This window comes from Dicentrarchus labrax, unplaced genomic scaffold, assembly GCF_905237075.1.
Source record: "Dicentrarchus labrax unplaced genomic scaffold, dlabrax2021, whole genome shotgun sequence".
Taxonomy (NCBI): Eukaryota; Metazoa; Chordata; class Actinopteri; family Moronidae; genus Dicentrarchus; species Dicentrarchus labrax.
This window is the reverse complement of record NW_026136719.1, coordinates 16,761,468-16,775,301: the sequence shown is the minus strand read 5'-3', so window position 1 is coordinate 16,775,301 and position 13,834 is coordinate 16,761,468. Positions and strand designations below refer to the sequence as shown.

Sequence of the window (13,834 nt, the reverse complement as noted above, 5' to 3'; positions counted from 1 at the left end):
CCTGACTTTGTGCCCTGCCTGAACTAACGCTATGCTCAATATATACATCCCCATTTATTTTAAGTATATCATTCTCCAGTACTGTTTTATATTCCACAATACTAGCTACTTTTCTTATGGATTTTTTAACTCAATTTAAAACCAGTGAAACCATTACACCCCGTAGTAACAAAATTGTTCTTGAAATGATTTATGTATTGAAAGGCAGACGATGGAGCTGATGTTGTGAGGTCAGCTGTTTTACTGGCATGGGGCAATAAATTCACCATTGTGGGCAAAAGTTAAGACAAGCTGGAGCAATGACAAACCTCATCCAGGAGAGGAAGAGTAAAGAGGCGTTGTGGGTTCCTTTACAGTCTTGTTGATATAGGAGGACTTGGGGAGGGTGACTGTGGCTGCAGCACAGCGGATGAGTAGTGATAGCGGAATTTTTTCAAGACACCCTCTGGAGAAGCGCATAGTGAATACTAAACTTGGACATGGATCCCCATGGAGAGGCTGGATCAGATTTGACAGATCTGGTAGACAGCGAACCTGCTGGATCAGGTTTTGATGGCAGTGTGTGGCTTGGTGCAATATTAACTTCTTCCTGAGTTATATTCATGGTTTCATTCTACCCTGCATAAAGTTATATTTACTTTATTGTGTATTGCGATATGAGAGTGCATATGCCTTGATTTACATATTTATCACCTTGAAGCGACATCAAGGCCACAAACACTGCAGAAGTCACACAACTTAAAGGGGTAACTAGAATATTAAAGTTCAAGTCTGAACGTCCAAATTGGACTCACTTTTTATGAAGGAAAGGTAGTGTTTTCATGCTTTATGAGCTTCTATTTTTAATGAAAGAAATATTGCATGACCTTTTGCATAAAGTCCTGATAAAGGTTATTGTGTGGATGGAGAACTTGCTTGACAATTGTGATAATATACCAATATACAGTATTTTAATGTTTATCTTGTTGCACACTTTTATGTGCTGATGATAACAGTTGTAAGGAGGAAGGAAACTGTTGGGGGAAAAAAAACGAGTCAAAGAAATATTTTTGGAGGTTCAGTTTCACGTTTACACAGCAAAACTGTGCTCGTCTGTGTTCAGACTGCAGACCGTGTTTTGTAATAAGGACCTCTCAAGTGATTGCAACTGGTGGTATTTTTCAAGTACAGATGTGCCATGAGATACTTGTCATTAAGGCTGCTAAATTAAATTCTTTATTGTGTTTCTTCTGGATGTAGAATAAGTCTGCAGCAAGTGGAAAACGTAATACTCTTCTGTGGAATTTGAGCTTAGATTCAGACTGGTGGATATAAATGTAATATTCACGATATTTAAATTTAAATCTCATTCATTGTTCATTTAATAGATAGATTTTGTTTTAAAATCTGAACAATAAATAATAGCTTCAGTCTACTTAACAAATCAGCAACTGCCTATGACTATATAAAGACGTGCAGCAAGATTCAGATTTCTAAAAATATTAAGTAAAAATAAGAAGTAGACAACAAGATTAAGGCTAGTTGGGCTAGCACTCTTCAGCATCTTTGGTCTTCTAGAAAATTCAAATTTTTTGTTAGATGGGAAGTGATGGTAAGTGGTACATTAATAATGCAAGGCTACGACTCTTCACATGGCTGTCTGCACGGATTACTGCAGGCCTGTGTCCTACAAATTACATTTATATGCATTTATTCTTCATTAGCGATTTATGTTCAAGGGCAATGTTCAGAGCCAAGTGAGGGTCAGCAAAAATAAAAAGGCTGGTGTATGGCCACACACAACACTGGCAGCCTGGCTTCATTTCCCATGTCAATTTAACAATCAGTGTTGGGATTTGTACGATTTGGGGAGTTAGTAACTAAACCAAATTGCCAAGAAACACAACATATTTACTCACTTCCCCCTAGAGGTAGCGAGCCAAGTAGTTCATTTAATTGGTCGAGGTTTTTAAGAAATCTGCCTCTGAGACTTCTGCCAGCACTCAAAATATAATATATGTGAATTAAATTTTGTTTTCGGTACATGCAGCATTGAAACAATTATATAAAAACTACAGTTAGAAACATTGTCACATGGGGACCATGATGATATGACTGATTGTCAAGATATTTGAACTAAAGCGATGTACAGAAGAATGGACAAGTATTTCTAAATGCAACTGACACTTATTTTCATTATCCATTAGTCTGATGGACATGACAAGACTGATGGTAGGGGAGTGGTGGCACCACTTTAAAACAGCGATGAGTTGTAATAATAATGATATCAAAAAAGAAGAGAGTTTTCAGATGACGCACATGCTGCATTAGTGAGTAAATGGATGTTAAAACCTATTTTGCAGTTGAATGTTTATCTTATAATTAATGACCATAGTGAGTGTTAGGGACGCTCGCCCCCGCTTCTAGTCTAATCAGCCCTGTGGACCCCTTAATAAGTTTCTAATCAATGTCGTCATTTATTAGGTAGAGCATACAATTCTGTTGTCTTTTTGTCAGGATGTACGCCTATTAGCTCTCATTTCGTGCGTAAAGCATTTTCAGTTCAGTTAATTTTTTTCGGCCACATATGTTGACTCATACAAGAGAGTTTGACTGCGGTTTCCAGTGGCTCCTATGTACTTGCACACAACGCTAAGAACAACGTACAAGAAGATGCACACTCACATACAGCTAAAACAAAGAGTGTAAAGAGAACCTTTTCTGGAATATTTTATGGGTAATGTAATAAGTTACTTTATGGTGGTTGTGTGTATATACATATATTACACAATATATGTATTTGTCTTTGTTTTAGCTGTATGTATACACATACTATATGGATGTACATATACATGCCTATTTAAAGTCTGTTTCGTTTTACACTTATACACAATAATGGATAATATGTTAATGTTAATTTGTATATTAAACTGTAATCCATACATTTGTGACTACAGTAGATGTTTTGTTGTTCTAGGTATATATAGAAATACATCAAATGTGCAACTCTGTACCATCCTAACTGATAAGACTTGTAGCATACCTCCTGTTCCCAACACTGTTTGTGGAGGCTGAAGGATAGTGGTGGAGGTGTATTGTGTTGATTTAGGATTGTCTGTAAATGGTTCAGCATTTCTGTGGAGAGGATGGGGAATGTACTCTCCTTTTTAGGCAGCAGACAGTGCGAATTGATAGACATACAGTTGAAATTGGATACCAGTTGTCTGCACTGCTTCAACTCTGTGCTCTGGGCAGCAAAAGAGGAAGCTCAGCTTTACCTTAAAAGTAAGTCTGTGCTTTGATGTGATGTGGTTTTATTATCACAAAATACAGAGGAAATGTGAAATGAATGCAGTGGGAAATATTAGGGTGTGTTTTTTAAAGCCAGTTATGGTTCTGTGGGGGACAGGAGAGGTGGTGCAGAGAGATGAAAGCAGATAGCTTCAGATACACAGACGAGTATAAAATGAAAAAAGAAAATTCCTAAAGCAGCATAGTAAATCACAGGAAGATATGGTCGAAGAGATCCTGAGGTTCTGCTCATCTTGTCAGGAGGCTGCAGAAGTATGTCTTTCCTTTGCTGTTGCATTTCTTTTCAAGTTTGACAGTTATCATCTACAAGGTGTCACCACATTTCCAGACACCGTCAGCATGCTTGTAACATCATTGCTACACACATTTCATACTAAATTAACAAAGAGGTTTTGGTCATGAACAGAAGCTTAGCAGAATCCAGTTTGCAAGACTTTTTTCATTAGATTACTGTATTGTTTTGGGTGCAAATGAAAAAATAATATCTAGACCTGACATCTAGTGTATTTTACATTGTTCAATCCCAAAGATGTTGACCTAGTTTTAGATGTAGTGACTGAGAAGACTGTTAGAAAAATTGTCATTTTTTGTGAACCTTTTCCCTTTTCTTGTGGTTCCTGTTAAAAAAAAAAAAAAAAAAAAAAAGCCTATTCAGAGAAAGATGCTGTGCGTCTGTCATTTCTTTGTATCTAGTAGTATTCAAATGTCTCTCAGCTTTTAGTAAAGGGCATGATGTTTATCATAAAAATGCTCCCTACCTCCAGCTTGCCCATGATTACTCACAGCATTACTGATGCAAGAACTCATGGTTCTCCAGATCTCAGTCCTCCCAGCTTGAAACAAGACCATATCATATTTAAATCCTCTGGTGTCTTGAGTACTTTCACCAGTCTGTTAGAGACACAACATCCGATAGTACTTTATCAGAGAAGGATGGAAACCGATGTATACCTCATTTATTTACATTTGAAATTTGATTCAATGACTTAATGTCAAAAATAAAGAGAAGTACTTTATAGCTCGGTAGTAACAAGTTAATAATAGTATCACATAGAGACCAGGTAATAAATGGATTATCTTATTCATAATATGATAATGTGGAGGTAATAATTGATTGTCTCACCAACCTTTGTTACTGCTGCTGTGCCTGTCAAGCTAAACCTTCTCGCACGCAGCATTATGCAGTTTACAATGATATTGCAAATTTACCACCCAAAATTTATAGTAATGTGGTCGTAGTATAATCCAAAAAGAGCAGGACAGAGCCACTAACAACAGCCTAAACTCTCATATATTATCCTCCAGGGCCTGAATCCCCATTCCCTGGCCACACCGGGGTTGAATGTTATGTTTTTAGTCTTAGTGAGGTAATAATCAAGTATTGTTGAGCTCCATGCACACTGCTTCAACATGTAGAGAATTCCAAAGCTTCACAGACCTGCTGAGCCTAGGTATGGTTGTTGATTTGTCAATATATAGTCTCTCCATAATAATGTAGCATCGTAATAAGTGGGTAATATTAGTGTAAAATATGTAAATACAATGCTTCTGTTAGAAAAACAGAACTTTGAGGAGGACAATGGCATACCAGAGCTTTGTATTTAGCCAGTAAAACAATACTGAACATATGGATGAGCAGCAGAGAAATGTTTTATGCTGCAAGAGTGGTTTGTGACATTTTATGTTCGTCTTGTTCCTGTTTTTGGCTGTGAAGATTTTGGACTCCGTTGTAAGATGACACAACTTCAAGCTGCTGCTGTTCTTACTGAAGAAGAAAAACACAAACATGTTACAGCCACTCTTTCAAGCCTGCAGGGGGTGAGTGCTTGACACTCTAAAATTAGATTTTGGCTGAAGTACTTTAAGGCAGCAAACCATATACAAACCGGAGGTTGCAAAAAGTTCATGAAATAATTAAGTAGATTGACAATCTAATCATTAAGATTAAAATGGTATTTTCTGTAATTTGATTTGACATGTTGCAGCACCATAAAACTGCATCATTATTATGCTTCATATCCTCAAAGATTTTGTGAAATAACCTTGTGAGTATTACTCCCATCAAAATCCACTTTAGGCTAAGCCACTACACGCTCTGCTTGGTAGCTGGCATCACTGTAGACAGAAAAATGAATAAAGCACTTTCACTTACATTACATTTACATTAAAGGTATTTAGCTCTTGCTCTTATCCAAAGCAAATTATGATGAGGGCAGCAGTACAGGCTGATGGCGCCCTGATAATAGATTTAAGCAAACACTGCTGTTGTAATGTGAGACCGCTTCTCTGCCAGTAAAGTTCAACACAAAGAAATTAGAGGAAGAACAGCTAGAAAGCGAGGAAGATTTAGACAGGAGCATATTTGCAGGAGGATATGGCTGAAAGGGGTTTGATACAAGTGGGAGCAGGGGACGTGAGGTATTTCTTGAGGAGGTGAGTTTTAAGTTTAGAAGCGAGGGGGTGGGAGTGCTGTCCTGACTGAGATTGAGTCAGCAAGATGGGTAGAGTGAGGACCTGACTTTTAATAAAAAAGGTACTATGTGAGTGAAGTATGGTGCCACCTCTAGATGACATGGGCTGAGTGTCGGAAGTTTTGTAAACCGCTATTTTACAAATTTCTGACAGCATGGAGATGCAGTCTCTCTTGCCACCATCTTGGAGTAAAGTGTAGTGTAAATGTTTGTTGCAGTGCTGGTGATCCATGCTTTCCACTTGGGTAGTGCACCGGAAAACCCTTTTTATGAGTCACCTTGCAAATTGGATGGTTTGATTTTTTTGAGTTATTATGAATATCCAACTATGTAAAATTGTTGTATTTTGAATGGAATAACAATAATACAGAGCTCCATTTTAATGATTTAGTTTTATCTTGAGAGTAATTACCCATTTCTTGTGATTAATTACGAAAAAGGCTGCAGACACTTAGTGACCAACTGCAGGGGGCTTCACACAGGCAAAATTCTTAGGCATTTGTTTCATTGTCAGAAAGGAATGTAGACACTGAAGAATGGAGGGAGGGTACAAGCTTTAATTGACTATAGTTTATAAAGTGCTGGCACAACTGTCCCAGTGTTTTACCCTTTGGTCTGGATTTAAATATTTAAACAACTGTTGGGTGGATTGCCATTAAATTTGGCCCAGAGGATAAATCCTGATTTTTTTTCCTCTAATGCCACCATGACATTTGTGGTTTTGAGTGACATGTCTCAGCAACTATTAGCTCAAATAAACGCAGCCTCACAGAGCCGCTAGCATGGCTGTAGATTCTTATAAGTCTTGTTTTGTTTGTTTGTTGTTTTTTACCTGCCAAGGAAGTTATGCTTTCTGTGCGATTGTGGGTCTGTCTGTCTGTCTGTCTGTCTGTCTGTCTGTCTGTCAGCAGGATTACGGAAAAACCACTGGCCTAATTTTCATGAGCCAAGGAAGAACCCATAAGCAGATCTGACTTATGGGACAGATACACAAATTATTTTTCACTTTATGGCAAAATCAACTGATTTCATTGCGTATGTGCAAACCTATCATAATGAAAGTGACTGGTGTGCAATGATTAAGCAAAATCTAACAGCAACTTCAGACATCCCTAGAACAAAATTTAAGCAGGCATATAAGAAATAAGCAATCAGGGATGTGATTTTTCCTGATTAATCCTGAATTCCAAATTTTTTGACAAATTCTTCCATGTTAAATGAAAATGAATAAGATATCAGTCAGTAATCTGGAGTTTCAGTTTGATGCCACACAACTGTAGCGGCCACAACTAACTAGTTTCTCTTAAAGGACCTGATCACTTGGTCTGTCCCTGACTAAAGATTTTCCTAGTAGACTAGTAGTCGTTAAATAAAGCCGATGGTCGTCTGGTCGACGAACATTTATACTGTTCATGCCGCCTGTTAAATGGTAACGAAAAAAGCAGTAAGGACATAACAAATAAATTAACTAGCTAGTGGCAGCCACTCTTACAGTTCGCACATGCATCAGTACTGTGTTACAAGAGAAATGGTCTGTGTTGCAAAGGGCAGCTCCTGTTTAACACTGTTTTTGTTTTTCTGCGAATATCCAACCAATAATGTTTTTGACAACCTGGGAATGAGAATGGGCTGTGACGCGTGTATGAGAAACTGCAATGGCCACGAAACTCGCAAAAAACATGAAAGGGCCGATCTACTGGTGGTTCAACATGGTGGACTACAGAAAAAACAAAACAAAAAAAAAACAGCTTGTTGTAAGATAATGAAAACACAATGATTCCTTTATGCAGGTGATTATACACTAATGAAAACATACCTATGAATATTATGTATATAATATTATATTCTTAAATGTTACACACTGGACCTTTAAGGCATTGAATTTAAATACCACATGCCCCTTTAATTCAGTATTACTTGTAGAATTGTAGAATGTCTACAAAAGGCTCAGTTCTGTGTCAATCTTAAAATTGGGGGAAATAATTACAAGATGTTCCTCAGGTAGCTTCATAGTCTGAACTGTTATATCAATATTTTGATCAATTGCCTCCTAGAAAACTCCAGCTATAGAAATACATATTCAGTCTTCCTGCCTGTTAACAACAGAGCTCCTTGAATATGTAAGTGTATTTGAGTAAATACAGTGTATGAATTTTATGTACATAAAGCTCAGCTGATTTCCAGCTGTATATTCTAAATGCAGGACCTCCAACGGGTTCAGGGTTTACTGTTGCAAACTTCTTTTGAATTTGATTTTGTTATCAGTAAAACAGTTAGTAAAAAGACTGTGAAGAGTTATAATTAAATAATTAATTAATAATCATCAGTGATAAGTCATGGTCACGTCTTCATTTCAGCGGCCGCAGAGTGTGTCCTATCATTAATGTCCCAATCACATCCACAGTTTATGCTACATCTGATGTTTGTTGTTCATCCTTGATGATGTTCTTGATGATGTTCTTTGGCAGAAGGATGGAAATGACACATTTTACTTTAGAAGGATGTCAGCTGTGCTATTCGGTCCTCACATAACAGCGCAGCATGATGATTTCAACCTTATTCATACTGAACCACCGGGTGTCCTGGACTAATGTTAAGTTCAGCACATTTAAGTGATTTCGGAGCATCCTCCACAGTCTCTGGTAGTGACATCTCCTTTGATGACCCCATACAAATGTGAGCATTTAAACAGAAGAGGACATCTTTGTTGCTTCTGTGGAGTCTTTGAATTGCTTTGCGATACCATTCAAATTCTTCAGATACTAATCAGCAGCAGTGTACGGCCTAATTCATGCTTTAATTAATTTCCCTCCACTCTTTAATTCTCATACAGTTATTTTCAACGTTTTTGTGACTCAGAAATTCATATACTTGCATTATATTAATGTTATTCAAAAAATGACAACATAAATTGAAATGTTAATGACTCATATGGGCGATTAGGGCTGTTAAAGATTTAAAGAAAAAATGTAAATAAGAATAGAAATAAAGTGGGTTTACGTAAATAAACATGACCAGATAACCAACAATTATAATGCTTGATTGCATGTTTACGAGAAACTTATGGAAAAAGCTAATTATGTGATTGTGTAAGCAGTGATATGAAAGCACAATATGAAAAAGGTAACTGCGCTGGTTTCTTTGCTTTAGTCATTATGAAGAAATCTATTATCGCCACCATTTGCAGTGGATGGAGGTATCACTGTTTGCAAAGATCGCTGCACCAGTGAGCCTCTCAGAGGTCTTCATTATGCGAGGAGTTAGTGCCACTGGCTTTTAGTCATCAAGGACTCAGGCGTCTCCTCCAGGGCACTGGGACATTAATGTTTTTTTCCCCATGGGGACTCAATCCTCACTGTCAAGGATACACAAGGCTGCAGAAGTGATGAAGGGCCTCTGCTTGTTGGCCAAAATGTGCTTTAAGCAGCCTAGAAACGATGCCATCTTGGCCTGCTGCACTAACTGTATGAAGATCCCCCAACTGCTCCAATCTGAGTAACTGTCTGTTTTTAAGTCTCACCATCAGAACAGAGATACAAGTAGTAAACACATACAAAATGAAATAATGACTATATAATAAACAAATGCATTGACTGAAATGGAACAGTGGAAATTAATGAGGGTTGATATAGCTCTACAACATATCTAATCTTTCATCAAGTTAATAAATTAGTAGTAAAATTCAGTTTTTCATAGGATTTGAGTTCCCTGGCAGCCTGAGTAATTGGAGGGGAGGCATTTTCAAGTGTACTATTAAAAGTGAAGTCAGACTAGGCTGCTACTGTAGATTAATGACTAATTTTCTCTTGTCTTTGTATGTGTAATGTTTGAAAACCAGGTGTGGCAGTGTGGCGGCAGTGTTGAGGTCCTGCCTTGTGCTCGCATCGCCCACATAGAGCGCGCACACAAACCTTACACTGAGGATCTAACATCCCACGTGCGGCGAAACGCCCTCAGAGTTGCAGAGGTTTGGATGGATGAATTTAAAAGCCATGTCTACATGGCCTGGAATATTCCCATGGAGGTGAGTGATTACGTTAATCGTGTTGTTTTCAGATAACAATATTTTATTCATATTGGTGTCACAGTACAGGCACTTATCTGTGTCTAGTCATCTACAATATAAAGGCATCATTATTTTTGACATATGTGACTTAATATGTTGGTACATGGACATGTTTATTTTAAATACGAGAAAATAGGCAGAGATCTACTAATAACATTTCAATGATACAAAGAACTGTGAAAATCAGGATTTAAAAATACAGTGACATTTGCGGCACAAGCTCTCGTAGTGTATAATCAGCAGCTCATTTGGATTTGACATTTTTTTAATGTAAAGAGTGTATTTTGGGGCATTTGGCCTTTACAAGATGGGTTATAGTAGATATGCAGACAGGAAATTGAAAGAGATGTTGAACGTATATGTCATGTGTCTTCACCATGAGACCACTAAGATTTCCACAGTATTTGCCATTTTTATCTTCACTCTGTGTTAATGGAAGAGTATTCTGAGCTCTGCTAGAGAACCTTTTTACTTCTCTGAACACTATCCTCTTGGAACTGGAGATATACCAATATTTGGACATAAAATCTGGAAATCTGAAAAAACAGTTTTTCTTAAAGCAGAAATCCATCATGTGCTGTCTTTCATTATGAAGTTAATTCAGTTTTGCAGTTTTATAGACAACTGAGAAGGAATGATGTATGCTTTTAACACAATCTTCAGAATGTACATGTGTCTCATATTTTAAATGTCAGATGTCTATAAACTGGCTACAGGCTGAATTGACGGATAGCAGAATCGTTGAGATGTCACATGTGTGCAGGAAAGGAACAAAACACCTCTGCCTCAGTATCACAAGTGAGCATACTGCACTGCAGGTGTCATTATATTAACAGACCACACCACAGTATATTGCAATATTGATTATTTGTCCCATCCTTAATGGAAACAACGGGACAACAAAAGCTTGCGCTTCAGTCAAAGCTTGATTTATTGTTTTTTATCATACATATAAGCAGGCTCTGTTGTTGCAGCCTTTTGTGTCATAATCCAAAGGGAGCATTTATACAGAAGTCCAAGTCAGATGTGAAAAGATTATGCACAAACACACAAATATGAATACAGATTATCAAACGATACCATCCTAAATCTACAGGACCAGCTCCATTCTGCAGCAACCTAATCAAAATGTTACAGGGTTGAGCATCATCTGTTATCAGCCTCGCTCCTCCCGTCACAGATGTTTAGTTGAATCGGGTCCCTGACATCTCCAGAAGGCTCAGATTAAATTACTTCTTGTCATTTACAGAATGGCCTGAATTAAATGCATGCCATAGAATAAATAAATACTTAATATGATTATCTAAAATATCCTAAATTGAGACATTAGCTGTTAAAAACGTAGTGCAAATAACGGCAATAAAATGTCCAAAGATGAATTAAAGAAACTGTCTGGATCACAGCTGTGACTTGGGAGCAAAAAGGATTAATAATACAGATAGAAAAAATGAAGTACAGAGGAAAAAAAGATGTACATAATTTATTGTATTCAATTATGTATTTTTCATAAGAAATGCAACCAATTATTTTTTGATTGTGTTTATTTGAGGCTTTATTGTATTATTTGGGATGTTGAATAAAGACATCTGCAGTGGCAACAACTCACAGTCAGTAGAATCAGCATGAATATAACTGATACAAACCATATGCTTGTGTTTTTATGGTTGTATTAGTGTTATATTTCAGTGTTTTCATTAGATGCTTATTTTTATTTGATCTTGAACTGGATTCAGTAAATTAAAGTAAATAATCACTCTATGTCGTCTTATGTTAAATGTAGCATCCCTCAAAGGCGAAGTCAAATGTTTGTTCACCGAAGCTTTTTTCTTCTCTAGTGTAATCTGTTTGAATATGTAAATCCACGTTATGAATAGATGAACATCTGCAGGCAATTCATTCAGTCAATAATGAGGCGTTTAACAGAGTCTGTACTCAAGAAGCATGAAATTTAGCCCCGGCTTTAGCCCCATGAATTAACTACACAGCAAAATTGTCAGTGTTAATTTACCTCTGAGAGTGTAAAGAGCAACACAGTGCTTGTGTTCATATTAAGTCTGCACCGATCTGAGTTAACTTTTTGAAGTTTTTGAGTCCCTTTCAATACTCATCACTGCAACTTGTGCTCTCTAGTCAACTGGCCATCCCTCCGCACCAGGCGTCAGATCCAGCACTTGTACCAGTTCATTTATGAAACTATCATTGGCAAAACCCTTCCATATCTCTGTTCTCTACTCTACTTGCATTTCTAACAGTAACCACGATTTCTAGCAAATACATTTCTCTGGACACCCCGAAGTCCGTACCTCCTTCTGCTATCACTCTTTTCAGTCTGCTGCTCCGAGTGACTGGAACCAGTTGCAAAAGTTGCTAAAACTGCACCCTCTTTGTTTTTCGCATTAGCTGTTTTAGTTGTTGTATTGGATTTCCTCTCGCTGCTGCATCTTGGCCAGGTCGTCATTGTAAATGAGAATTGGGGCTAAACTAATTCTGCATACATTTCCCTGCTTATAATGAATATTATTATGTATGACATTATAAGATTGGTGCATGAGTGTTTAAGTAGCATTTTACTGTTGCACCTGGTCAAGGAGGATCTAATTTCAATTTCTATATAGGGGTCAGGCTCTTCCAAAGGGTCACAAAATAAAGTGTCATGAGATGATAAATGGGAGAGGAAAGGGAACGCTGTGATACAAAAATCTATTAATGTTTTTTCTCTAATATTTGCTTTTTGTGAGAGATTGGATGATTTTACCTCAAAACAAACAGTTCTTTTCACTGCTGCCCTGTAGTAGTACAAAAAACTCATAGGCAATCATTACATTGCTTTTATCATCAGATGAATGTTGTGGAGTGCAAACATTTACCTCTGAAACACAGTGAAGTTGAGGTTTAAGGTAGTATGAAATGGAAATACTCAAAATACAGTACAGTACTTGAGTAAATGAATGGAGTTACTTTCCATCACTGGTAATAAGAGAGGGTTAGACTGTGTGATGTGGCAGCTAGAATAGTAGATGGTTCTCAAGTCAGGACAGGAAAAGATCAAAACCCCATAGAAACTATTCAAATACACAACAGATGGCTGCACAATGCCCCTCAATGGCCCATTATCTGATTTGCCTCTCCAGAAGCCACGGTTAATCAATTTTATGTTTTGTATGCATCTGTGTTTTTCTGTGTGTGTGTGTGTGTGTGTGTGTGTGTGTGTGTGTGTGTGTGTGTGTGTGTGTGTGTGTGTGTGTGTGTGTGTGTGTGTGTCTGCTTGAATCCAGGACTCAGGGATTGATATCGGTGATATCTCTGAGAGGAAGGCTCTGAGGAAGAGGCTGCAGTGTAAAACTTTCCGATGGTACCTGGTCAACATATACCCTGAGATGAGGATGTACAGCGACACCATCGCATACGGAGCAGTAAGTCGCCACCTCCCTCTTCATCCCAAATTCAGTTCAATGTCTGTAAAAGCCAAAACAAGGCTAAACCGTGCCTGAGCAAATCATTTTAATCCCTTGTGTTGGGATTCGGATGGCTGCTGTCAGGAACACAAACAGTTCACAAAGAGGAGAACTGTTTGCTGCTGTTTGGCTTTTTCCTTCTCACTTCAGAACTAACTGAAAAATAAATTTCTGTTTCTGATTAATCCGATGAAATTATTAATTAACATAGATAAATATATAGATTCATTTGAAGCTTACTTTAAATATAGATATAGGCTTTGCAGCTTAATGTTATTAGTCAGAGAAGCCAGAAAAACTGACAGCCAGCAAGGCATTCTGGCAGTGTTTCTATTTGCCCATTCCTAGTTGTTCTCAAACAGCTTTATTTCCACGGTCCTCCCACCTCACATCACTGTGGTGCACCCTAATACACAGTGACACACAGGCCGCAGTATTATGGCACCGCTTTCTGTGTTGTATGGGTGTTTTGTTTTTTTTCTTGTACAAACTGACAAATGGTGGAAGGATATAGTGAGGAAATAGGCCGACCTCATTACATTAATTTCTCT

At 37.6% G+C, this 13,834-nt stretch overlaps 1 protein-coding gene across 1 annotated transcript in view; it reads left to right on the top strand.

Moving 5' to 3' along the window:
• The window catches only part of galnt18b (UDP-N-acetyl-alpha-D-galactosamine:polypeptide N-acetylgalactosaminyltransferase 18b), a 75,235-nt gene that overhangs the window by 50,959 nt on the left and 10,442 nt on the right, over positions 1-13,834 (top strand). Inside the window, exons 7-8 of the mRNA XM_051379699.1 lie at positions 9,601-9,786; positions 13,104-13,241. Coding sequence (XP_051235659.1) covers positions 9,601-9,786; positions 13,104-13,241 — 324 coding nt within the window. The remainder of the gene's footprint in view (positions 1-9,600; positions 9,787-13,103; positions 13,242-13,834) is intronic.